Source organism: Macaca nemestrina, chromosome 18 (genome assembly GCF_043159975.1).
Source record: "Macaca nemestrina isolate mMacNem1 chromosome 18, mMacNem.hap1, whole genome shotgun sequence".
Lineage (NCBI taxonomy): Eukaryota > Metazoa > Chordata > Mammalia > Primates > Cercopithecidae > Macaca > Macaca nemestrina.
This window is the reverse complement of record NC_092142.1, coordinates 56606447-56631598: the sequence shown is the minus strand read 5'-3', so window position 1 is coordinate 56631598 and position 25152 is coordinate 56606447. Positions and strand designations below refer to the sequence as shown.

At 55.9% G+C, this 25152-nt stretch overlaps 1 protein-coding gene and 1 long non-coding RNA gene across 4 annotated transcripts; one reads left to right on the top strand and one right to left on the bottom strand.

The window, feature by feature from the left end:
* Window positions 1-29: 29 nt before the first annotated feature.
* Window positions 30-23381, top strand: LOC105494020 (coiled-coil domain containing 102A). Of its 3 annotated transcripts, none has more exons than XM_071084614.1 (9): window positions 30-103; window positions 7708-8439; window positions 10205-10431; window positions 14490-14598; window positions 16836-16952; window positions 17301-17510; window positions 19112-19282; window positions 20131-20234; window positions 22832-23381. In XM_071084614.1, exons 2-9 carry the CDS (start codon window positions 7855-7857, stop codon window positions 22959-22961), a joined length of 1653 nt encoding a protein of 550 aa, XP_070940715.1. In that variant the 5' UTR covers window positions 30-103; window positions 7708-7854; the 3' UTR covers window positions 22962-23381. The 3 variants fall into 3 exon arrangements, with proteins under 3 accessions (XP_070940715.1, XP_011760373.2, XP_070940716.1); XM_011762071.3 differs by lacking the exon at window positions 30-103 and adding an exon at window positions 458-539; XM_071084615.1 differs by lacking the exon at window positions 30-103 and having other exon boundaries at window positions 7654-8439.
* On the bottom strand, window positions 7237-8376 carry LOC105494019 (uncharacterized). The gene is made up of 3 exons (XR_003020991.2): window positions 8253-8376; window positions 7615-7736; window positions 7237-7457 (listed from the first exon to the last, which is right to left on the bottom strand). It is a non-coding gene; the product is annotated as an uncharacterized lncRNA (long non-coding RNA).
* Window positions 23382-25152: the final 1771 nt, after the last annotated feature.

Genomic DNA, 25152 nt, shown 5'->3' with positions numbered 1-25152 from the left:
GAAGGAGAAACTGAGGCCCGATGGGTACAGACTTGTTGGCCCACGTCCACTCGGTGGCAGAGCTGGCCCAGGGAAGAATGCAAGTAACAACAGTGAAGACTTGGTAAGCTCGCTCCACGTGCCGAGCTGGGACCCGCTGTGCCCGTTTCTGCGGGGGGCGCCTCGTACCTAGTTGGCGCTGAGGAAACCTGAACCAAGAAAGCCGAGCACCCCCCCCCCGGCCCCTCATGGGGGTGGGGCCTCCATCGGGGTCCGGCCAGCTCTGCAGCAGAGCCCACCGCCCCGGCCCGCACCCCTCGCCCAGAAGTTAGGCTGGAGCCTCCACCACAGCAGCTCGGCGGGCCGGGGTCACAGCGGGGCCGCAGCCTGCGACCGCCTCGGGGGCCCCGCCGCTCCCCCTGCTTCCCCTCCCCCCAGGAGGGAGGAGGAGACTCCGCGGCCCTCCCTCGGCCCCTCCAGCGGCGGTCGCCGCTGCACTGTGTCCGCTCCACCCCGCCGCGGCGGCTCGGACGGCCGGAGCCCGCAGGTCTCGGCCCGCGGTGAGTGGGGGCGGCAGGCGAGGGGCGGCACGCCACAGCGGCCCAGGAACTTGCTCCAGGCCGCGCGCTTTCCGCGGGAAAAAAGGGGTTAAGTTGTGGGGCGTGCTGTAGGAGCAGACACAGTCGGGGCGCCCGCGGCAACCCCCGAACTCAGAGCAGAACTTTCTAGACCCCTCCCCGGACTCCCTCACCCCCTGGAACCCCAGGTCTCCAGTGGGGAGGGGCCGCGGGGAGATGGGGGAGGGGAGGCGCCTCCGGAATGCCGCGGCCCGGGCCGGACGGGAGGGGGCGGCAGGCGGGGACGGAATTTGGAACTCTCCCGGGGGACCCAACGTGGTCGCCATGGCGAATGCGGGATGGACGGGCGGTGCTGGCCAATCAGAACACGGCGCTCTGCCCAGAGCCGCGGCGGCTGCCAATGGGGGCCTTGCGGTGGGGTGGGCGGGACCGCGCCGCACGGGCCGGGAACCCCCTCCACCCTCCGCCCGCCGCTAGGGGGAGCCGGGCGGCTAGCAGGGCCGGCAGCCTAGGAGGGGGCGACTAAGTGAGGAGTAAGACGACCCAGGGCTGGGGCTTCAGTTTCTCTACCTTAGATGGGGGTGGTGTCTACCTCCCCACCCCCGCTCTGCCAGGGCTTTTGTGGGGGTTGGATTGATTTGGGTTAGCGAAGTCTGCCCACCTGTTAGAGCGTTCAGGAATCTTTTTAGTGCCTCTCCTCATCCTGTAGGTAGGGAAACTGAGGCCCAGAGAGGGCAGAGACTTGCAGCTATCTCACAGCATTATCAATGACGGAGCTGGGACTAGTGGGATGTCTGCTGTACAAGAGTGACAAGTTCACGGTGTTGCCGAGAGGGGTGGGGCTGGGGTCGGGGTCGGCTCCCATGAAGGTTCACGCCGCCATCCCAGCTGTGAGTATCCACTTCGCCTGGTGCCTGCTGACCCCATCGTGTAGGTGCTCTGTGTAGGTGGGCACTGTGCCCCTCATCGTGTAGGACCCACATCGTGTAGGTGGGCACTGTGCCCCTCAGGTGGTCAAGACCCAGGAGAGGAAGCATCCCATCTCCAGCTCCCTACCCTGGCCTTTCTGCTGGTCTATGGTGTGGACACAGACACGTAGCTGTACCTCTGTGCCTCAGTTGGTCCATCTGTAAAGAAAGGAGTTCAAGTCAGTGATCCAGGCTGTCTCTGTAGCTCCTCAGTCTAAGATAGGGGTACCTGGGAACAGACCAGGGGTGCCTACCCCCAAGCTCAGGTCCAGCCTGGAGGCCTAGCCTCCATCCCTTCCCTCCCCGCCAGCCAGCTCCCCCAAGAGGTCCTACAGCTGGAGCCTGGGCAGCAGGTCACAGGGACAGGTGCCCGCAGTCTGTGGGCTGACCAGCCTTGGGCCCTGCACTTATTCAATCAGGCTGTCCTCTGTGGTTTCCCACTGGGCTCTGCTTTCTGTCCGCAGCCAGGCCTGTGGCCATGGGCTTGTCCCAGGGCCCTACCTGAAAGGCTCTGGGAGGGTCTACAGGGTTTCAGACCTGGGGGAAGGGGTTGGGCCACTGGGCTCCCCATCCCTTCAGCTGGCCCCTGTCCAGGCCTTGGCATTACTCATTCTTCTCACTGGATATGGAGAGACCCATCCAAACATTCTGAGGACAAAACACAACATTGTTTCCCTCTGGGTCAATTAGGCTTCCCCAGGTAAAAGGTGGGACAGCTGACCTGGCCGTGAGACGACCTCTTACTCCGACCATGGCCACAGACAGGCTCAGATACCTACCTGTCTCAGAGCCTGGCCACAGACTGACTCCTGATCCTTAGGATGACTCAACCTTCCCAAACTCTGCATGGTCACAAGGGTACCCCTAAGAGTGGTACTACCTTCTTAGGGGTACCTTCCATCCATCACGCATCTGCTGTATGCTGGGCCCTGTGCTGATGCCCTCACTTGTGGACTTCAAAGTGAAGCCTTTGCTGTAGAATAGGGAGGTGCCTGGTGCTTTGGGAGCATACTCTGTACAGAGGTTAGAGAAGGCTTCCCAGGGGAGGGGACGCTGGAGGTGGGTTTTGAAGGATGTATAGGAGTTTGCTGATGAAGGAAGGAGAGATATTCCAGACAAGTCCACAAGCAACAGGAACCACTGGTCACTTTCTGTGGGCAGGGCTAATGAGGGCCTAGCCTGGAGCAAGTGTCAGACCAAAATATTCCTGTTTCTGTCCTGGAGTGAGCTACCAGTGAGCACAGCTGTGGGGCTGGGGTTCAGGAGCCCTGGTTTCTACTCAGCTCTGCTGCCCAGCTAAGGGGATGTAAGGTCGTAATTCAGTCTTCTGCTCTCCAGCCCACCAGCTAGCATTAATCAGTTAGTATCTGTGGGGCCTGTCCTAGAAGCTCTAAGTGGCAAAGTGTCCCATCTGGATGGGGGAAGCCTGTACTGCCAGGAGACGGCAGCTTGCCAGGCCTGGCTGTGGGAGGTTGTAGGGCTGTGCTCCCCAGGTTGGGGGGTGGTTGGGGAGATCAAGGCATTTCCTGGAGTTGGTGGCAGCTGAACTTGCAGATGGGTGGGGGGCTCTGGAGTCTGGGACAGGGGCATTTGGAATACAAACCCAGAGACTTAAAGCAGTAACAGACCCGTCTGGCTGTTGGGAGGCAGGACAAGAGAGAGTGGGATAGGAAAGGCTCCCTGGGGCCTGTGGTGGGTGGTCCCACCATGACCTGCCCCTTGGTGGGGCAGTGATGCTAAGGGAACAGGAGGCCCCACCCCACACACATACACACCTCATGGGAAGAGGGCACTGAGCCTGCTGGAAGGGGTGGGCAGGGCAGCTGGGGCATCTCCATGACTGTGGGCCATGCTCTGCGCTGCTGCTGCCCCTCAGTGAGTGTGCGCGTTACTGGGGCTGTGTGTGTGAGTGTGAGTGTGCACGTGTTACTGGGGCTGCATGTGAGTGTGTGCATTACCGGGGCTATGTGTGTGTGAGCATGCAGGTTACTGGGGCTGTGTGTGAGTGCGGGTCCCTGGGGCCATGTGTGTGAGCGTTACTGGGGCTGTGTGTGAATGCGGGTCCCCAGGGCTGTGTGTGAGTGTGTGCGTTACTGGGGCTGTATGTGAGTGTGTGTCCCCAGGGCTGTGCTGTATGAGTGGGGAGGGATGGGGGGAGGTGTTGCTAGGCAGGGTCTGGCTGCCCTTGGGTCTATGTGGGAGTGCAGGATTCCTGGTGTGCTGGGGGCGGGGTGGGCTTCTCCAGAAAACTCCTGAGGACCCTGACCCCACCCCTTCCCACACACCCGCTCCAGGGGACCCTGGGCCTGAAGTACAAAGGTGGGAGTGCTGTTGCAAAACTTCCCTGCCCTGCTGTGCCCCTTTCTCCTCCTTCCTCCTAGGAGGGGCCTGGCCAGGACGCTGGGAAGGAGAACGAGCTGAGTCTGGATCCCGCATCTCTGCCTTTAGCATGGGTGCCTGGAAGCCATTAGGGGCCTGGGTGGTGCCTGCCCTGGCCCTGCGCAACAGGCTTGGATTCCTGGAAGGAGCCGGTGGCCCTCTCCGGGCCAAGCCCTGTGCCAGGCCTGGCAGCTCCCAGAGGCAGGGAGGATGTGGCAATGACCCCCTCCCTGCCAGGCTCCTGGTTCAGGGGCTGCGGGAAGGGCCCAGCCGACAGGGCCCAGGCCCCCATACCCAGCACAGCTGCTGGCTGGCACTCGGGTTTCCTGCCTCCTCCTCCTCCTCCTCCTCCTCCCCCCCTCCTCCCCCGCAGGCTCTCACATTGTTTTTCTTTTCCAAGAGCTTCTCTATGTGGAGCTAGGCCAGGAAAATGAGGAGTGTGTGTGTCTGCGTGTGTGTGTGTGTGTTTGTGTGTGTGTATCTACTTCTGGGGATGAGCATGTCTCCTTGCATGTCCTTGTACCTGTGTGTCAGTGTGCTGGCATGTGTGTGTCTTCAGGTGTGTCTGTGTCTACAGGCGAATGTCTCTCCATGCACCCGTGTAGTTGTGTGTGCCTGTCGGTCCATCTGAGCATATGTGTATCTGCCCCTGGGTGTTCTCATCTGTGCATGGGATTGCATGTCTGTGTGTGCACAGATGTTTGTGAACACACACGGGCATCAAGGCCAGCGAACTCACTGCACAGGTGGAGAGACTGAGTCACAGAGGCACAGGCTGCTAGGGATCTCCCGGGATGTCAGTGCCTGGATCTGTATGGCTGTATCTGGGTGTGTGACACAGATGTTATCAGGGTCAGGATGTACACGTTGTGTTTATGGAACTGTGGGTAGTAAGAAAGCAACGCCAAATACTCAAATACCCCAAACGATTAAAATGCAAATTCTCAGCTCCACACCTACCAAACATGACTCTCTCGGGTATGGGGCCAAGTGTCCGGGTGAATCTGAAGGATACCCTGATGAAGAAGCAGTGGTCTCTCTCACACGTCCTCCCTTCTACACATGGGGAAACTGAAGCCCAGAAAGGGACAGTGGCTTACATAAGGTTGGTGTCAGAGCTGGGCCTAGACCTCATGCATGGTAAAGGCAGACAGACAATAAACGAACAGCAAATGGCCTAGAGAAATGCAGTGGGGTCTCTGAGCAGCATGGAGGAACCTTGACAAAAGGTCATGAATTTTTAAAATACTGCTCCACGTGGTGGTGTAAACCTCCAATGCCTGGCTCCACAGTTGAAGGTAAGAGCGGGCAAAGCAGTGGAGGGAACAGGGTTGGCGTTTGCCGGGACAGTCCACAACAGAAGGGGCCTAGGGCATGGAGGGTGCTGGCAAGGGAGAGATTAGGAGCACCGAAGGTGAGCTGGGAAGGAGAGGGACGTGGGGGGTGGGCAGTGCAGTGGTGGGATCAGTGGCTTGTGGCTCCTTGCTGGGATTGGAGAGTATTTGGAGTTGAGTCCTAGAGGGAGTAACCTTAGAATTGAGGCTAGGGAGGAATCAGTATTGGTAATGACACAAGGGGTGGCCACCAGAGTGGTCAGGTTCTTATAAGCAACTCTGGCTGTTGCTTTTGAGAACGGATTTGAAGGAGGCAAAAGTGCATGATGGGCAGGGAGGTGGGTGTGGGTACTGTTGCCCAGGTGAGTGAAGGTGGTGTGGACCCTGACAGGTTAGTGACTGTGGACAAAGAAGGTGGATGGAAGGTAGATGCAAGGCAGACAGACTGACAAGGTTTGGTGGTGGGTGGGGGAGGAGAGAAGGCAGATTTCAGGGGCCCCCACAGCTGGTAGGAGTGAGGAAGTGCCTTCTCTCGGAGGAGCACCCAGAAGGAGCTGGTCATGGGGGGAATGGAGGCAGCAAGTTCCATTTTGACCAAGACGAGCCTGAGTCGTCTATCAGGCATCTGGATGGAGGTATGGCAGGCTCTGAGGGCAACCTGGGCTGGAGAGAGACTTGGGGTTGAGGGTTGAGGACATAGCAAGATGGCTCGGGCAGGGATAGCGTGAGAGGAGAAGGGGGCCCAGGGCTGGATGACAGCAGCACTTGAGGGTTAAGCCCAGGGGGTCCACCTGGGAGGCTGACGAGCAGCTAGAGAGGAGGGGAAACCTGGAGAGGAAGACGTGGAAGAAGTGAGGCAGGGAAGCAGGTGGCATGGTAGGTCCACAGGGGACACCGTCACAGGGGCCTGGAAACCAGCCTGCCATAGGTGGCTGGGTGGCAGAGCACCAAGGAGGTAGATGGAGTGGAGACAGTAAGTGTGGACCACTTTGGAAGGGCCTTAAAAGGAAGGAGCCAGGGGAGGGGAGAAGAAGGTGCCAGGAGACACTTCAGCAGGGGTAAGGCCCCTGGAGAGGATGTCACTGGCTAGGGTGGGACAGGCAGGAGGGGGCCTTCGGCTCAAGGAGAACCCCTCTGTCCTCTTAGGGGCAGAGAGGAGGGGGCCGTGGGGCTTGACAGCTTCCTTTTTCACTGCAAACCCTGACATTAGATCATCTGCCAAGAATGAGGTGGGTTAGAGATTGGAAGAGGGTGGAGAGGGGACACAGAAGGCTGCCAGGCAGCCTTGGGGACAGCCAGTGCTGAGAGTCCCACCGACAGTGCACTGATCACGCAGAAAGGGTGAGTCTTAGGGGCAGGCGTGAAGATCTGTGGACCAGGGCTCTCTGCCTAATGGGGATGGAAAGGTGTGATGTCCCAAGGGGCTATTGGTGGGTGGCAGTCAGCAGAGGCCACAATGGAGGGAGACTGGGTCAGACTGGGGACAGAGAAGGACATGCCTCTCATTTATTTTAAGGCAGAGGCATGGCCCATAAATGGCAGAGCCCATTGCTGGGCAATGGGGAGGCTGAAGTGAGACACAGAGAACAAGAGAGATGTTTGCAGTGAGTCAGGGTGTCAGGGAGGGGTGGTTCCAGCAAAGAAGGGGAGGGAACATCCTGCTGTACTCTCAGAAGCCCCTGCCATCTGAGGACTGGTTTATTTCCATCATCATCCCCAGCGCGTGCATTCATTCAGCAAATCCTTACTAGAGTTTGCATTTGGACTCATAGATACCATAAATGGAGGTAATCATTTTCCTCACCTCCACTCTTTAAGGAATAAATGAGATCGTTCACCTAAAGCCCTGGGCATAATGCCTGGCTTGTGGCCTGCCCTCCACAAATATCATTGTCATCATGTGTTGGGACTAAAACAGTGGCCACGACCCAGTCCCGGACCACAGCAAACTCTCACAGCCTTGGGTTAAGGGTACAGAGCAGACACATAAAGGGCAGGGTAAGTTAGTGCAGTGATGGAGACACATAAGGGGCTGATAGACCTGGCCTGAGGAGCTCCAGAGGGCTTCCAGGAGGAGGTGATATCTCAGAAGAATTTTAAAGAAGTTAGCCCAGTGCAGGAAGAGGCAGGGAGCGGACTCCTGGCACCAGCCCAGTGCCCCTTCGTGGGTCCCGTGCGGAAGTGGGACAGTAGTATAGTATAAGCCATCGAGATGGGACCTGGATGATAAAGAACAGATCAAGGTTTCAGATCAGCGCCGCTAGGTGAAGGGATTGGAATGGGAGTCTGGAGGCCACTGAGGAGGCTTTTGCGGGCCCTTGCGCCACCAATCCTGCCTCACTGGGACGCTCCTGGAACAGAACTCACTCCTCCCACCTTGGCCGTTCGGTTCTCTCCGCCTGGCCCTTAGCGCGGCTGATCTTCCAGACTGACGGTGGTCAATCCAATAACGGTTGCGTTCTCCCGCAGGTCCGAGGAGGCGTCCTCCGCCCTGTGGCCTGGAGAGAAGCGGGGCGCGGCGCCATCATGCACAGTGGTATCGCGTCCGCCGCGCGTCCCCGGAGCCGCCCCTGAGCCCGGCCGCCAGTTCGAGCCCAGGGCCCGCCCGGCCGCACCATGAGCCACGGGCCCAGCCCCCGGCTGGCCGAATCCCCGCAGCTGTCCAAGGGTAGCCTCCTGACCATCCTGGGCAGCCCGTCGCCGGAGCGCATGGGGCCTGCCGACTCCCTGCCGCCCACGCCGCCCAGCGGCACGCCCTCGCCCGGGCCGCCCCCCGCGCTGCCCCTGCCCCCCGCGCCCGCGCTGCTGGCCGACGGCGACTGGGAGAGCCGCGAGGAGCTGCGGCTGCGGGAGCTGGAGGAGGCGCGGGCGCGGGCGGCGCAGATGGAGAAGACCATGCGCTGGTGGTCGGACTGCACTGCCAATTGGCGCGAGAAGTGGAGCAAGGTGCGCGCTGAGCGCAACCGCGCGCGCGAAGAGGTGCGCCAGCTGCGCCAGCGCCTGGACGCGCTCACCAAAGAACTGGCGGGCGCACGGCGCGAGCGCCAGGAGGCACAGGGCGAGTGCGAGGCACGGGGCCGCGAGCTGGCGCGGCTGAGGGGCGCCAGAGGCGTCGCCGACCAGATGCGCGACGGCCCCGAGCCGGAGGCGGAGCGGGAGCCAGTGCGTGACGTCGGATCCGAGAGGCCGCCCAGCAGCCAGGTGCGCGGCGCGGGCGGGGCGTTCGCGCCCCAGTCTCGAAGTGGGCGGGGCCGATTGGCCTGAGCTGCTGGGCTCAGAAACAAGCTAGTAAAGGCCTGGCCTCCTGGAGGTTTCACTTCTCCAGGTCGGGTTCTACCCTTGTGGGGCCTCACATCATCTTCCTTCCGGAGACCTCAGGGTGGAGAATCCCAAGTTCTGTGATACTCCACTCCCACACCTGATAAGTCAACAGAACCAAGGAATCATCCCCTTTGAGCAGGAGAGGGATCCAGCAGCTTGCCTGGAAGTTAGCTGATTCGTAGCAGAGCTGAATCCATTGATTCAGTCAGAGCTGAGCGGTGGGGGAAATCAGGGCACTGGGATCACAGAGGAGGTCCCTGACGCAGGCTTCACAGAAGCTTTCCTGGAAGAGGGCACATTCAAGCTGAGACTAGAATGATAAGTAGGAATTAGCTGTGAAAAGTGCCAGGAGGGCAGGACGACGTGACTCGTACCTGGAGTACCAGCTACTTGGGAGGCTGTGACTGTGGCAGGAGGATCCCTTGAACCCAGGAGGTCGAGGTTGCAGTGAAATATGATTATACTGCTGCAGAGGGCACCCTCTCCTGAGCCAGCAGGCCTGTTACCAGAAAACCACCTAGGGGCAGGGTCCAAGCTCAGCTCCCCAGCTCTGTCCCCAGCTCAGTCCCTGGACAGGCCAACTCTTCCAGATAAGACTGCCCCCTCCTCTCTCCTGCCCAGCCCCCTCCACCCCATAGGCTAGCTCGGGCACTGCTGCCTCCTGTGGCTGAAGTCCCCTCTTCCCTGGGGCGACCTGGTGTTTGAAGGTGGTGTTCACTGTGCACAATGCGTTCCTGTCCTGTCCTTGTTCCAGTTGTCCATCACAGGCCAGAGGGCTGTGGGCAGTCGCAGGAGCCCTAGGCTTGCAGTCTGAGTTTGTCCTCCAGCCCAGCCTCTTCATGCTGTGGCCCAGAACAAGTCCTATCTCTCCCTGTTCCCCATTAGTAAAACAGGGCTTTGAACCAGTTGCCACCCCCACCTGGATAATCTGAGATACAGAAGAGTAGCTCTCACTCCTCAGGGAGTCCTCAGGGCCACCACTCCAGTCCAGCTAGAGAAACCGAGGGCCGGGCCAGGAAGAGGTTGGCCCGGACTCATCTGGAAAGGCTGTGGGAGAAGCTGGAACGGGGGCTGTGGTCCTTGTGGGTTTGTGTCAGAGACAGGCCTTGGGGATGGCAGGGGCAGAGAAGAAGGGGAGGATGGCAAGAAGGAAGGGGTCTCGGCCCTGGGTTCGTAATTTCTCACTGCTTGCTGTCTGAGAGCTGGCTCTCCCCACAGGCACTGCTTGCCCATGTCACCAGTCTCCCCATGCTTTACTGTTTGCCCCTTAAAAAACAGGATCTTAGAGCTGGAATTCCTTTGGAAGGAATCTAGGCTTAAGCCATTACAGGAATTCCTGCTTCAACATTTGTTCCCATCAGTGCCCCACTATAGGTTTGCATACTTCCAGTGACAGGGAGCTCACCACCTCTCCTGGGGAATCTTCTAGGATACAGGGAACCATGGCGCTGACACTCTGCAGCTCCAGGAGGTGAAGTGGGAGGCCCAGAGTAGGGCGTGTCTGAGCTGGAGAGGCAGGCAGCAGAAGAGGAAACTGAGGCCCAAAGACACTGAGTGACTTGCCCAAGGTTACCCATCAAGCTGATCTCAGACCCAGGGCCTGGCTTGGCGGCCACTGCTCCAGCCTCCACCTTGGTCCCCGCAGGAACTGGAGCTGGTGGAGAGCCTGCTGAAGAGCATGCCGGAGGAGTCTGAGGACTGCTGGGAGGCACGCAGCATGGGGGCCGGGGGCCCGCGGGGCAGCTCAGGCCGCCAGGAGCGGAGCCGGCTGCCCTGGGAGGACACAGCTACCACAGAGGAGGAGGCCTCCAAGTTGACTGCCCTGCGGCTACGACTGGATGAGTCCCAGAAGGTGCTGCTCAAGGAGCGAGAGTGAGTCGTGGGAGGCAGGAGGGGGCAGCGGTAGGGCCAGGTGAGCACCCCCAGAATGACAGAACTTTAGACTCGCGAAGATGACAGGTAGTGTTTAGGCTGTGTCTTGGAACTGTAGAGCAGTGGTGTTCCACCCGAGAACTCAATGCAAGTTTTTATTTCTTCATTCAAATAATACGTTACTGGGCACCTGTTCTGGACCAGGCACTGTGCTCAGCCCTGAGGATACAGCCATAAATAAGACAGAAGCCCTTGCCTTCCTGAAACTTACTTTCTAGCTGGGGGAGAGGGCTGTGGGCAGGGCAAAAGCAGGGAATGGAGACAGGGAAGTTGGTAGGTTGCAGCTGGGACTTTGGTTTTGTACCTGTGAGTTTGAGATGGCAGGGAGGCAGCTGGGGAAGTGAATGAGTCTGGAGTTCATGAGACGGTCCTGTGCTGGAGGTAAAAATGCAAGAGTCACCAGTGAAGAGATGATATTAAAAGCCATGAGCTGGGCCAGGTGCGGTGGCTCACGCCTGTAATCCCAGCATTTTGGGAGGCTGAGGTGGGCAGATCACTTGAGGTCAGGAGTTCGAGACCCACCTGACCAACATGGTGAAACCCCATCTCTACTAAAAATGCAAAAGTTAGCCAGGCATGGTGGCAGGCACCTGTAATACCAGCTACTCAGGAGGCTGAGGCAGAAGAATTGCTTGAAGCGGGGAGGTGGAGGTTGCAGTGAGCCAGAATTGTGCCACTGCACTCCAGCCTGGGTGACAGAGCAAGATTCTGTATTAAAAAAAAAAAAAAAAAAAAAAAAAACCATGAGCCTGGCCAAGGGCCAAGGAGTGAGTGTGGATAGGGAAGAGGTCAGAGGATCCAGCCCTGAAGTGCCAAGTTTAGAGGTCTGTTAGAGGAAAGGGAAACAGCAGAGGAGACAAGAGAAGGAAGCTGGGCTGGGGAAGGGGAACCACAAGAAACGGTTTCCCGGAGGACACAGTGATCAGTAAGAACAGGGCTGAGCCCTGACCATTGGATTTAGAATGTGGAGGTAACCAGTGACCTTGATCAGGGCAGTTTAGAGGGCACGAGCTTGATGATAATGAATATTCTGCAGTTTTTCTGTCCAGAAATTAAATACATCAATAGCATAACCTATCTACATACCCCTTTTTAAAAAAATCAATATAATGGCCAGGTGCAGTGACTCATGCCTGTAATCTTAGCACTTTGGGATTCCAAGGCAGGAGAATTGCTTGAGACCAGCCTGGGCCACACAGCAAGACCCTGTCTCTACAAAAAAAGACAGAGCCTTACTCTGTCACCCAGGCTGGAGTACAGTAGCACAGTCTCGGCTCACTGTAACCTCTGCCTCCCATGTTCAAGTGATTCTCTTGCCTCAGCCTCCCGAGTAACTGGGATTACAGGCATGTGCCACCAGACCTGGCTAATTTTTGTATTTTTAGTAGCGGAGTTTTACCATGTTGGCCAGGCTGGTCTCGAACTCCTGACCTCAGGTAATCCACCCACCTCAGCTTCCCATAGTGCCGGGAATACAGGCATGAGCCATTGTGCCCAGCCTACAAAAAAAGAAAAAATACATATATTAGCTGGGAATGGTGCTGTGCCACTGTAGTCCCAGCTACTTGGAAGGCTGAGGCGGGAGGATGGCCCGAGCCCAGGAGATCGAGGCTGAGGGAGCTATGATTGTATGATTGCACCAGTACCCTCCAGCCTAGGTGGCAGAGAGAGACACTGTCTCAAAAAAAAATCAGTATAATGCCTCTGTGAAGATGTAGGCAGAGATCAGGACGATGCTTCTGTGGACATCGTTGCATCTTTGGTCAAGGAATACCAAAGATGGCCAGCAAACTGCCAGAAGCTGGGGGAGACGCATGGAACAGATTCTTTCTCGCAGCCCTCAGAGAACCAGCCCTGCCAACAACTAGATCTTGGACTTCTAGCCTCTAGAAATATGAGAGAATAAATTTTGACTGTTTAAGCCAAACAAGCGAAAAAATCAACCTAGTGCACTAACTGAAATATAAAGTAGAAGTGAAAGTAACTTTTTTTTTTTTTTTTTTTTTGGAGACAGAGTCTCACTCTGTTGCCCAGGCTGGAGTACGGTGGCGCTATCTTGGCTCACTACAATCTCTGTCTCCCTGGTTCAAGCAATTCTCATGCGTCAGCCTCCTGAGTAGCTAGGACTATAGGCACACACCACCACGCCCAGCTAATTTTTTGTATTTTTAGTAGAGACAGGGTTTCACCTTGGTGCCCAGGCTGCTCTTGAACTCCTGAGCTCAGGCAGTCCACCTGCCTTGGCCTCCCAAAGTGCCAGGATTACAGTATGAGTCACTGCACCCAGCCTGAAAGTAACTTAAAATACACATGTTGTGATATGGAAGGGCTTGGGCTAGCTCCTCCAGAAGAAATGATGAAGTGGTCAGAGTGGGTGTCTTTACATGGGATGATAGTGACGATAGTTACAACAGCAAACACATAGCACATGCTCCGAGTCAGGTGCTGTGTTGAAGGCTTACATGTATCTGCACATTTAAGTCACCTCGCAAGACAGCTACAAAGGCGGCTCATGCAGGTGTGCAGAGTTAGCAACTCAAAGACACAAGTAGTGTCACTGTGATGATGAGGTTTCTTGAGAGATGAACAACCTTTGGTAAAGTTCTGAACAAAGAAAAGTGCAGCCAGGCATAGTGGCTCATGCCTGTAATCCCAGTGCTTTGGGAGCTCGAGGTGGCAGGATCGCTTGAGCCCAGGAGTTCAGGGTTGCAGTGAGCTGTGAACAGACAGGAACGGGGTGGTCTTTGACAGACGAACCTGGGGCAGAGCGGGAGGGAGGTACTTGCCCAGACATGCCCAGTGCTCTGGAGCCTTGACCCCCTCCCCACAGTATGAGCTGGGCACTTGCCCTCTGGTAGGGAGTGCGGTTCCAGGCAGTGAGCTGTGATCTGCGCTCCAGTCTCTGGAATGCAGAGCCAGATCCTGTCTCTAAAAACAAAGAAAAGTGCAGTCTTCCCTCAGTTTATACAGTGATTCCATTCCTAGAAAATTCAGTGTGTGTTAGTATAAACATTACTTTGTGTTTCGATGTAAATCAGAGTGAGGCTCTAGGCTCAGCTCATCTCCACCCCGAGCAATGTCCAGTGGGCTGTGCGTGCATTCAGTAGGATGCAGAATGCATCCTGATGGGCAGAACGCCCAGGGCATTGCAGGGAGTCAGGCACCCTGGCCCCCGCCCACTAAATGACCCCTAATCACTGGGATAGCCAAAAATGTCCCCGTGGGTTTTCAACATGCCTCCTGCAGGGTGACGTCCCCTCTGGGAACCCCACGTTGGAAGCGTGGAGTTTTCCACTCTCAGAGAGAGAGGCCAGCGTGGTGTGGGGTTATGAAGGGCAGCGTGCTGGAAGGTGATGCTGAGCTCAGCCACTGGTGAGCACCTACTCTGCCAGGGCCAGGCATCACGCTTGTTACCTACAGTGCCTCATTCAAGATCAAGGCAGGGTGGCGGTTATGGGAGGATGTAGGGATCCCACACAGTGACGATGGCAAGAGAGGACCCTCTCTCCAGGTCACTGGACAGTGTTTTCCAGCGTTTCTATTTGCAGAACGGTGTGTTCAGACCAAGCCTTGCAGGGAACATAGTCTACAAAACAGACAGGAGCAGGGTGGTCTTTGACAGCTCTTCGAGAAGAACAAGGTGGGGCAAGGAGTGGAGTGGTCAGTGCTGGGGCTGCCACCTCCTGGAGCCATTTTCAGATGAGCCTGGAGTACAGCAGGAGAGAGGTTCTTGCCCAGGGATGCTCAGTGCGCTGGAACCCCAACCACCTCCCCGCAATGTGAGCAGGGCACTTGCACTTGGATAGGGAATGCAGTTCCAGGAGAACTGCAAAGCCAGGGTGCTTGTAGCCACGTAGGGCGCCTGGGCCTGAATACCAAGGCAAGGATTTTGGACTTGGGCTCAACAAGTGCAGAGGGTACACGGCAGGGCCACCTTTGGTGAGGACTCCAAGCAGAGGGCCTCGGTGGGCTCACCCCTGTGTCTGTCCCTTCCCTAGGGATAAACTGGCATTGAGCAGAAACATTGAGAAGCTAGAGGGGGAGCTCAGCCAGTGGAAGATCAAGTATGAGGAGCTGAGCAAGACCAAGCAGGAGATGCTCAAGCAGGTGAGTCTTGGAGACCAGAGGGGCTTCCTGGAGGTGGCAGGATCACACTGTTGAATTTCAGTAGCGGAAATAGAAGAGAGAATTCATTCATTAATTCATCTGACAGTCGTTTTTTTTTTTTTTTTTTTTTTTTGAGACAGAGTCTCACTCTGTCGCCTAGGCTAGAGTGCAGTGGTGTGATCTCAGCTCACTGCAACCTCCACCTCCCAGGTTCAAGTGATTCTCATGCCTCAGCTTCCCGAATAGCTGGGATTACAGGCGCCCACAACCACGCCCAGCTAATTTTTGTATTTGTAGTAGAGACAGGGTTTCACCATGTTGGCCAGGCTGGTCTTGAACTCCTGAACCCAAGTGATCCTTCTGCCTCAGCCTCGAAAGTGCTGGGATTACAGGTGTGAGCCACCATGCCTGGCCTTATTTATTTATTTATTTATTTATTTATTTATTTATTTATTTAATTCTGAGTTGTCCTGAGTGTTGGGCAGGCACGGTCCCTGCCTTCAGGAGCTCACTTTGTGGGGGCTGAGGGCAAGGGAGACCAACAGTCACCAGGCAGATTCGTGAGTTATGAGAGAGTCAAAACGGAATGAGAGAGATGGGCTGGTAAGTCAGGAAAGGCCTAAGAAGGTGGCATTTGAGGCAAGACCTAAAGGGGCTAGAGGAAGCTGTCCTTGAGAAGATACAGGGGAGAGTGTTCCTGGCAGAAGGCACAGCGATGCCAAAGTCCTGAGGCAGGAACAAGCCCAGCATGTGCGGGAAACAGGGAGGGCCAAGTGTCTGGAGAGCAGGAAGTGAGAGGCGAGGCCGCAGGAGGGGGCCTTGTAGACCAAGATGAAGAGGAAGAGTCTGGATGTGGCGTTCATTGGGCTCCTATCTGTACTAGGTGTCACTGAAGCCTCATGGCAGTCCAGGGAGCTGAGTCCTCATATCCCTACCTTACAGATGGGGAAACTGAGGCTACAGTGCAGGTGTGGGGGCTCAGAGCAGGCTGAGCTGCCACTAGTGCCTCCTGTGCAGGCCTCAGTGGCCACCAGAGGGCGCAGCCAGCCACGGAACGCCGCACTGGATCAGTCGGTTTCTAGCAGCTGGGAGGATCACAGACCTTTAGAGTCTAAAATTGTCCTGGAGAGGACCGAGACTGGTCTTACATGAGAATCTCTTAGGAAATCTCCTAAAATACAGATTCCCAGACCTCACCTCCACCTTCCTGAATCAGCACCTTTCAGGCTTGGGTCCAGGACCCTGTTTTGTATTCTTTTCAAATTATGAAGTATAATCATTTGAAGAAAAGCAAAGGAAACACAAATGTACAATTTAGTAGAAAATTATAAAGGTTCTCTTTTGTATGTGGCATTTCTCCCTCAACACTGTGTGTTGAAAACTCATCCATGTGTTGCAGGGAGCAGCAGTTTGTTGGGGTTTGCTGTATACCACAAGAAATGTTATTGTCTTAAATGCATGCCAAGCAATTCTGAGGCATCTGTGTGCAGAGCAGTGTTGGAATCAGTCACTATACACTGAGGGCAGCCCCGTGCCCAGGCCACACAACGACACAAAGGTGGACAGACACAGAAGCTCCCCATCCTCCCAGGCTAGCTTTCCAGTGGGGAGTGGGATGAGGAGGCCCCTCCTCCAAGCCAGGTGGACAGAGGAGGCATCCCTAAGGAGGGGACCTTTAGGTCAAGGCCTGAGAGTAAGAAAAATCAGTCCTATGAAGTGTCTCAGAAAGAATGTTCCACGCATGTGCAAAGGCCCTGTGGTGGGCAGGAACTTGGTGTGTCTGAGGAGTAGAAAGGAGTCCATGGTGCCTGGAGTACAGTGAACTAAGGGGAGAGTGGTGGGTAGGCACCCAATCGTGCAGGGCTTTGTGAGTGTAGAGAGGAGCTGGACTTTACCCTAAGGCACCTGGGAGCCATCAGAGGCTTCGTGGGAGGAGGGTGGTATGATTGCATTCATCTTTGTTAAAAGCTCCCTCTGGGCTGCTGTTGTGGAAAATGGGTTGACGGAGAAGGGCCAGATGTAGACACTGGGAGGCTAGACAGTAATGAGGAAGAGAGACATTGGGAGGAGCGGAAGTGGTCAGATTTGAGGTCTGTTTGGAATACCTGGTGCCTGCCCCATTTGGGTGCTGCCTCAGGCTCTGCGCTGAGCACTCCTGCACTGGTACCTACCCCTGGAGCTGGTTCCAGGCTGTATCCTGGTGGTTCTCATGACCAGGTGGGGCCTTATCCTTGCAGCTCAGCATCCTGAAGGAGGCGCACCAGGATGAGCTGGGCCGCATGTCTGAGGACCTGGAGGATGAGCTCGGTGCACGCTCCAGCATGGACCGGAAGATGGCCGAGCTGAGGGGCGAGGTGAGGCCATGGATGGGACCCAGGAGGACTTGGGTTTAGGGGTCCTGGGGCCCTGCCTCCATCAGCGGGTCACTGGGAAAAGGGCAGGGGCCAGGCCTATGCTCTGAGGAGGACCAGCCACATCGAAGGGTGTCCTGATCTGCAGGAGGCAGGCCTCTCTCCCATACAGAGGCCAGAAGCGCTCTCACATCCTGTACACCATGAAATGAGCCCAGCTTAATTATAGCCAGTGCAGCTGGATCTGCTTCCTGGAGCCAAAAATGGCTCCAGGAGGTGGTGGGGGCATCCAGCTCAGGCCCTGCATGCCCCCTCCCCTGGGAGTCCTCACTCTGCCCTGCCCTGCTGCAGATGGAGCGGCTGCAGGCCGAAAATGCCGCGGAGTGGGGCCGCCGGGAGCGGCTAGAGACAGAGAAACTGGGCCTTGAACGGGAGAACAAGAAGCTGCGGGCACAGGTCGGGGACCTGGAGGAGGCACTGGCCCGGCGGCGGCGGCAGACAGCCAGCGCACTGGACTGTGACCTGAGGGCCAGCCAGGCCGCGCTCTTCGAGAAGAACAAGGTGGGGCAAGGAGTGGAGTGGCCAGTGCTGGGGCCGCCACCTCCCAGAGCGTAGCCTCCCTACTGTGTGTCAGGCCTGGTGATAATTATGGTAGCTGCATGTATTGAGCACCTTGTGTGCTAGACCAGTTAGTAATTATAGTAGCCACATTCATTGAGCACTTACTGTGTGCCAGGCTCCACTCTAGGTGCCAGGGACACAGCACTGAGCAGACAGATGTGGCCTCCCCTCTTCCCCTCATGGAGCTGAAGGCTCACTTGGGGGATGTGCACGTGGCTCTCTCTGTCACACAGATTCATGCCAATCACACAGCTTCATGGTCACCAGCAAGAAGAGGGGATACCAGGAGACCTGGCTTAGGCCCACAGTCCTGGAAATGTCTCCTGGAGGCAGTGAATTTTAAACTGAGTTCTCAGCTGGGCGCAGTGGCACACACCTGTAATCTCAGCACTTTGGGAGGCTGGGGCGGGCGGATCACCTGAGGTCAGCAGTTTGGGACCAGTCTGGCTGACATGGCGAAACCCCATCTCTACTAAAAATACAAAAATTAGCCGAGCATTGTGGTGGGCGCCTGTAATCCCAGCTACTTGGGTGGCTGAGGCAGGAGAATCGCTTGAAACCGGGAGGCGGAGGTTGCACTGAGCTGAGATTGCACCACTGCACCCCAGCCTGGGTGACAGAGAGAAACTCTGTCTCAAAAAAAGAATAATAAATAAATAAACTGAGTTCTCTAGGAAAAGCAGCTGTTGACTGGTAGTGTGTGGATTTAGGGGAGGGGATGGAGAGAAGTTAGGACTAACATGAATAAACGTCCGTGGTGAAAGAGACACAGAGCTTTGGAGGAACAAGGCCAGTGTGCTGGAGGGGAGTGAGCGGGGGGATGTGGTAGGTGAGGCAGGAGTGGTGGGCCTCCTCGAGAGAGTTTAAAGCAGGAGGAAAGTGTGAGCAGTCTGTGTGGACAAAGAATGGGAATACAGGCTGGGGGGAAGCTGTTGACATTCTCTGGACAGCAAGAGAGGGAGGAGACCTGGACCAGGTTGCAATCGGTAGAGATGGAACAAAAAGGATGGACTCGAGACTTTCAGGCAATGCCTATTCCTATTTTACAGATATGGAAACTGAGGCTGGGAGAACTCACAGACCTCCAGAGTATAGGCACCTCTTTTGCTGGCTGCCCTTCCTCTCCCCAACCACTCTGGGCTCTGAGACACCCACCTACTCCCCAGCCTAGCTCATTCCCAACCCAGGTCTTTCAATGCCATGTATATGCCCCTGAAGACTCCAGACCTCATCCTTCCCCAGAAACCCCGATTCTGCTTCAACAGCTCCAGGGCAGATCCAGTAGCATCTGAAAGTTACACATCCAAACTGGAGCCACAGGTTCCACCCATCCAGCCTTCTCACTCCCTAGAAGGCACCTCCAGCCTCTGGCTTCTCAGCCAAACCTCTAATGCTGATATTTCAGACAGCAGATGGAGAGATTCTGGGAAGGAGAGACACCCAGCATCCCTAGAACTGCCTGACCTCATGGGACTCCCTGGCATGGCGCCCAGGCTGATACTGATCCCCCCTCCCTCCCACCCCATCCCTGTGCCCTGCAGGAGCTGGCAGACTTGAAGCATGTGCATGGCAAGCTGAAGAAGCAGTTCCAGGAGAAGGTGGCAGAGCTGGCACATGCCAACCGGCGGGTGGAGCAGCACGAGGCCGAGGTGAAGAAGCTGCGGCTGCGGGTGGAGGAGCTCAAGAAGGAGCTGGCCCAGGCTGAGGATGAGGTGAGGACCACGGAGGGGCAGGGGCAGCCACAGACCTCAGCCAGGGAGGAGTGGGGGCCGCAGGGCCCTCCTGGCCTCTCCATTCTCAGCCCCTGGTGCCCAGCACAAGCCTGGCTCTCAGGAGGTGCCCAGGGTAGAGTGGTAGGTGTGTGATGAATGGATGGCAGGATAGACATGTGGGTGGGAAGATAGGAAGAAAAATGAAGAGAAGACAAGATGGATGTGTGCATGGATGAACCGATAGATGAAGGAATGAGTGGATGGATGAATGGGAGAGAGAAGCAGGGCGGCGGATGGATGGGTGGTTCCAATGGATATATGAACAGATGATGGCTGGATGGGTAGACAGTGGACAAACGGATGGACAGCTGACTGGGTCAGTGGGTGGAAGAACGAATGGAGAGGGAGAAAGGCCAGGTTGATGGGAAGATAGGTGTGTCCGGGAGAGCAGGAAGGCATGGCTAGGCATGCTGGATGGGCAGCTGATTAGATGAATGGATGGGGAGTGATAGGTGACTGTCTCCATGGGCAGATGAATATTTCCCTGGACAAATGGTCAGATGGACAGACTGATGGGGACAGAAGGATAGGAGGTGGATGGCTGCATCAGTAGTGCAGGGCTTGGGAGGATGGGTAGATGTGCAAGAGGAGGCAAAGGGGATGGAGAGGAACCGAAGCGATGCTTTTCTGGAAGAGGTAAACCTTAGCCTAGGCCTCAAGGAGCAAACGCTCTGGGAGGAGCACCTTCCCAGGGAACAGCGTTGGGAGTGGTTGTCCCTGGGCGGGTGGCCGGCCTTGCCCAGCCCTGGGTGACCCTCATGCTCTCGGCCCTGCTCACCCCCCCGCAGCTGGACGAGGCCCACAACCAGGCACGTAAGCTGCAGCGGTCGCTGGACGAGCAGACGGAGCAGAGTGAGAACCTGCAAGTGCAACTGGAGCACCTGCAGTCCAGGTGGGCCCCGGGCAGGGAACAAAAACAGGGCAGAGACTTCCAGCCAGGGAACCCTCCAGTCAGGGATGGAGCCCAAACCAAGGCTGGTGGGGGAGACGGAGAAGGAAGAGATCCAGGTGCCTGGAGCCAGAATCCTTTCCCCTCCGGGCAGGAAGGACCAGAGCCAGGAAACCAGGGCAGGGGGTGCAGGAAGTCAGGCCAGCTGCAGGCCCTGGAATTGTCTCCTCTAGTGGGAGGGCTGGTGGGCGGAGTGAGGGCCGGAAGGGCGGGCTGGAGAGGTCAGGCCCAAGGCGGGGGTGGGGGGGACAGTGGGTGGGGCCAGCAGGGCTCCAGATTCATGGACAAGAAGAATAAGCAGTCCTCAGGGTTACTGGGCCCAGGTGACACCAGGACATCAGGGATCTGAGAGACTGGCAAGCAGGGAACCGTGGAGGGGCCCCAGGCCTGGATCCCCTCCACTGCCAACAGGCCCCACCCAGCACGCCCTGCCTCCCTCCCCCAGCCCTGTCTCCTTCCCAGCACTCTGTGAATCACAGAGCCAGGTGATATCAGAAAACTTCAGTCCAGGTCCCTCCCACTTCACAGCTGGGAGGCCCAAGGAGCATTGGAGCCACAGCATTGACCTGTGCCGGATCACAGCATTGACCGGTGCCGGGCCCTGAGAATGCATTTACTTGCATTCTCTTCTTTCGTGGAATAGAGGGTGCCCGGTTCTGCAGCCAGACTGCCTGAATGGTGTGAAGCCTGGCTCAGCATTAGCAGCTGTGTGGCCTTGGGACACTTATTTAACCTCTCTGTGTCAGTTTCTTCATCTGTAAAATGGGGATGGTGATAGTTCTTACCTCTTGATTGTTGTGAGCATTAAATGAGCTGATCCATTCTTATGAAAGTACCTGGAGGCGAGGCATGGTAGCTCACACCTGTAATCCCAATACTTTGAGAGGCCAGGGCAAGAGGATTGCTTGAGACTAGGAGTTCGAGACCCCTGGGCAACATAGCAAGACCCCATGTCTACAAAAAAATACAAAACTTACCAGGCATGGTGGTGTGTGCCTGTAGTTCCGCCTACTTGGGAGACCGAGGCAGGAGGATCACTTGAGCTCAGGAGTTCATAGCTGTAGTGAGCTGTGATGACACCACTGCACTCCAACCTGGGAGACAGAGTGAGATCCTGTCAGAAAGAAAGAGAGAAAGAGACAAAGAGAGAGAGAGGGAGAGAGAGGGAGGGAGGCGGGGAGAGAGAGAGAGACAGAGAGACAGAGAGAAAGGAAAACACCTGGCACATAATAAATGCTGAGTAATTGTCAGCAGCTGCTGCTATTACTACTATTACTACTACTGCTGGGGAGGGGCTTATATTTGGGTTACATATTGTGCTTCAGCATCACACCGCTTCTATGAGAGAAAGGAAAGATGTTTTTTCCTAGGGGGCTGGCAGATGAGGAAACTAAGGCCCAAGAGGGTAAGTCTTTCCATGGCCACACAGTTCGTGGGTGGCCAGGCAGAATCACCCCTGGCCATCAACCATCCAAGCCCTTATTTACTGAGCATTTACTATATGCTGCTGTTTGCTGAGATCTTGTGGCTTAGAGTATGGGCTGCAGAGACCTAACAGCCGTTGTCCCATGGTAAACTGAGCCTCGATTTCCCCACCCGTCTGGGATGATGCCCATAAAGTGTTGTGCAGGGGCCCAGGCATGGGTCCAAGTCAGGACCCATGCCTGGCTGGCTCTGCCCACTCTGACCCCGCAGGACACACCCTTCAAAAGCCCACTTAGCCTTGGGGCTTTCCCGCAGTCTGGGTCACATTGTTCAGGAGCCATAAACTCCAGAAGTGGGCAGGCAGGCTCTGCTGAGCCTCTCAAGTGCTTCCATCCGGGAGGGTGGGGCCACCCAGGACTGCTGTGTCGTTTTATTTTCCAACTTTTTGTGCTTTAATGTTCCGGGGACAGCTCACTAAATCACTGTGCAGTAATGGAGGCCCCCGCCTGTGCCCCTCCCTTGCGTGTTAATAATTCATGCCTTCCAGTAAGATGCAGCCGGGGTGGCCACTTTGCTGGGGGGTGGGGGGAGGGATCGGCATTTCCTTCACCAGCTCTTCTTAGAGTCAAAGTTTTGCTCGTAAATTTTGACTTTAGGAATTTTAATGTGAGGAAGAACTGGGGCTGAGCCCTTTCTCACTGACACTGGGAATGTAGAGGGCTCAGCCCACCACCACCGTCGCCACCACCCAACTCTGCTGCCTGTGCTCTGAGAGCCAGGCTTGGGTTCAAATCCCGCAGCATGACCTTGAGCCAACTCCTTCACTTCTCTAACCGCCCAGCTGCTCTGGCACCACCCACTTCAGTTCAGAGCTCTGCCCCACTCCCCACCATCTGTGTGACTTTGAGCGAATGACTTCACCTTTCTGTGCCTCGGTTTCCTTGCTTATAAAATGGGGGTGATAATGGCACCTCTATCATATAAGGAGATTACAGGAGATGAGACAGCAGGGAAAGCGCCAGGGAAGGCTTAACTGCTGCTGCACCAGCTGCAGCCACCTTATTGGAGGACTGCCGGCCAGGCTGCTCTAACCTCCTGTCACCTCAACCCCGCAGGCTCCGCAGGCAGCAGCAGAACGCTCCCCTCTTCGGGAAGATCCGCAGTGCTCGCTTTGGCACCGAGGAGGCCGGGGATGGAGCCAGCGACCTGGACGAGGACGAGGACCTGCAAATCCAGGTGGCCTAGAGCTTCCTGTGGCTGGCAGGATGGGCCGCCCCACACCTGCCCAGGGTCCAGGCTAACCAGCCACTCAAACTGATGCAGCGCCTAGGCTCACTCTGGGACCAGTCCCTGCCACAGCCAACTTTCTTCTCTCCCAGGGATGGTGTCAACAGTCCCACTTACAAACGCCCTGTGGAAAGGAAGCCTATGTCTCTCATATATATATGTATGTATCTCCAGGAGTCTTTGGACCCATTTGGTTTTATAAATACAGGACAGCTCCAAGGCCCAGTCCAGGTGACCTCACCCACCCAGGACTTCATGCAGGGCTGGCCATGTTGGGGGAGGTTGTTGGAGCCGCAGCCTGGGCTGCCCCTCTAGGCTTCACTGTTCATCATACAATGCAGTGAACCCAGTTCTTTGTAATAAATGAAGTTCAAGTTCTTGGGGCATCTGAAAGTGTGGTGGATGTGGGCGGGGGGTGTGGGGGACGGCATCGGCCTGCACCTGACACTGAACCAGAGCTCAGGAATGTCAAGTAACTTAATAAATGAGTGAATGTGAAGAAGAAAGAATGAATGAATGAGGCCAGGCACGGTGGCTCACACCTGTAATCCCAGCACTTTGGAGTCCAAGGCAGGTAAATCACTTGAGCCCTGGAGTTCGAGACCAGCCTGGGCAACATGGCCAAACCGCGTCTTTACTAAAAACACAAAAATGAAACACACACACACACACACACACACACACACACACACACACACACATGAGCCAGGCGTGGTGGCGGTCGCCTGTAATCTCAGCTACTCAGGAGGCTGAGGCAGGAGAATCGCTTGAAGCCAGGAGGTGGAGGTTGCAGTGAGCCGAGATCACACCATTGCACTCCAGTCTAGGCAACAGAGCAAGACTCGGTCTCAAAAAAACCCCCGCAAAGAATGAATAAACGAACATCTGAGCTGCTGAGCAGTCTGGTATCCACTCCTATGATGAGGAGGAAGAAAGTATAGTGCGTGTCTACTCTAGAGACTTCAGTTCCGGCACCCGATGGATTCATGTCTCTGCCCCTTATTAGCTGTGCAACCTCTGGGAAGTTACTTGCCCTCTCTGAGCCTCAGTTTTTTCATTTGTAAGATGCCTCAGAGCTGTCACAAGAATTAGATAGGTTAACCCAGAGCTCAGTAAAGGTTAGCTATATTAAATACCTAAAAGTTTTCCCTGGAGAGGAGGAATTTGCCAGATGGGCGCAGGGGATGAAGTTCAGGTGATTGATGGAAGTTTACCTAGAGGTAGGTGTGGACACAGTAAATAACAAACCCTTTTCTTTTTTTCCCCAGCCCTGCCCTAGGTAGCGAAATTACAGGCGGTTTTATTTTTGGTATTTAATTTCTACACCTTCCATAACCAGCAGATTTATGTTACATCTGATGGAAATAGTGATTACAAACACGGTAGCAGGTCAGGTGTGGTGGTTCACGCCTGTAATCCTAGCACTTTGGGAGGCTGAGGCAGGTGGATCACCTGAGGTCAGGAGTTCAAGACCAGCCTGGCCAACATGGCGAAACCCCGTCGCTACTAAAAATACAAAAATTAGTCAGGCATGGTGGCAGGCGCCTATAGTCCCAGCTACTTGGGAAGCTGAGGCAGGATAATCACTTGAACTCGGGAGGCAGAGTTTGCAGTGAGCTGAGATTGCACCACTGCACTCCAGCCTGAGCAACAGAGCAAGCCTCCGCCTCAAAAAGAAAGAAACACAGTAGTATACACTTTTGATCTTTCACAGTCTAGGTGGCTTTCAGGGCATCTGCTCTTTGGACAGGACCCTTTAGTTAAATTCTCAGTACCCGGGCCTGCTTTCTGCAGAAGGAAGCATTGCCAGAATTATTCTAGCATAAAGAAGGTGGTGAGCTCCCTGTGTTTAGGGGTGTGCAAGGAGAGGCTAGGGCTCCAGCCTGGCACCAAAGAGGAGTTAAATTCAGATGATTAAGGGGCTGCCTGCTCAGGGTAGGAGAGCTGCACTAAATGATTTTCTCTCTTGGTGTGGCCTAGTTAAGAGGGAGCCCTGAGGCCACAGTGCTCAGAGCACCAGGGACGCCTGGTGCTGGGCCTCAGGGTCACCAGGAGACCTGGGGACTGCGAAGAGGGGAGAGGCAGACCCAGGAGCCCAGCTGGGCGCTAATAAATACGGGCACTGAAAAATTGTCCGTTGCCAAGACTA

Excerpts from the sequence above, each read along its gene's own strand:
- LOC105494020 (XM_071084614.1), top strand. The coding sequence starts at position 7,855 with ATGAGCCACGGGCCCAGCCCCCGGCTGGCCGAATCCCCGCAGCTGTCC. Across the intron at positions 14,599-16,835 it reads AGCAGGAGATGCTCAAGCAG|CTCAGCATCCTGAAGGAGGC; the intron begins GTGAGTCTTGGA and ends TTATCCTTGCAG. Across the intron at positions 20,235-22,831 it reads CTGGAGCACCTGCAGTCCAG|GCTCCGCAGGCAGCAGCAGA; the intron begins GTGGGCCCCGGG and ends TCAACCCCGCAG.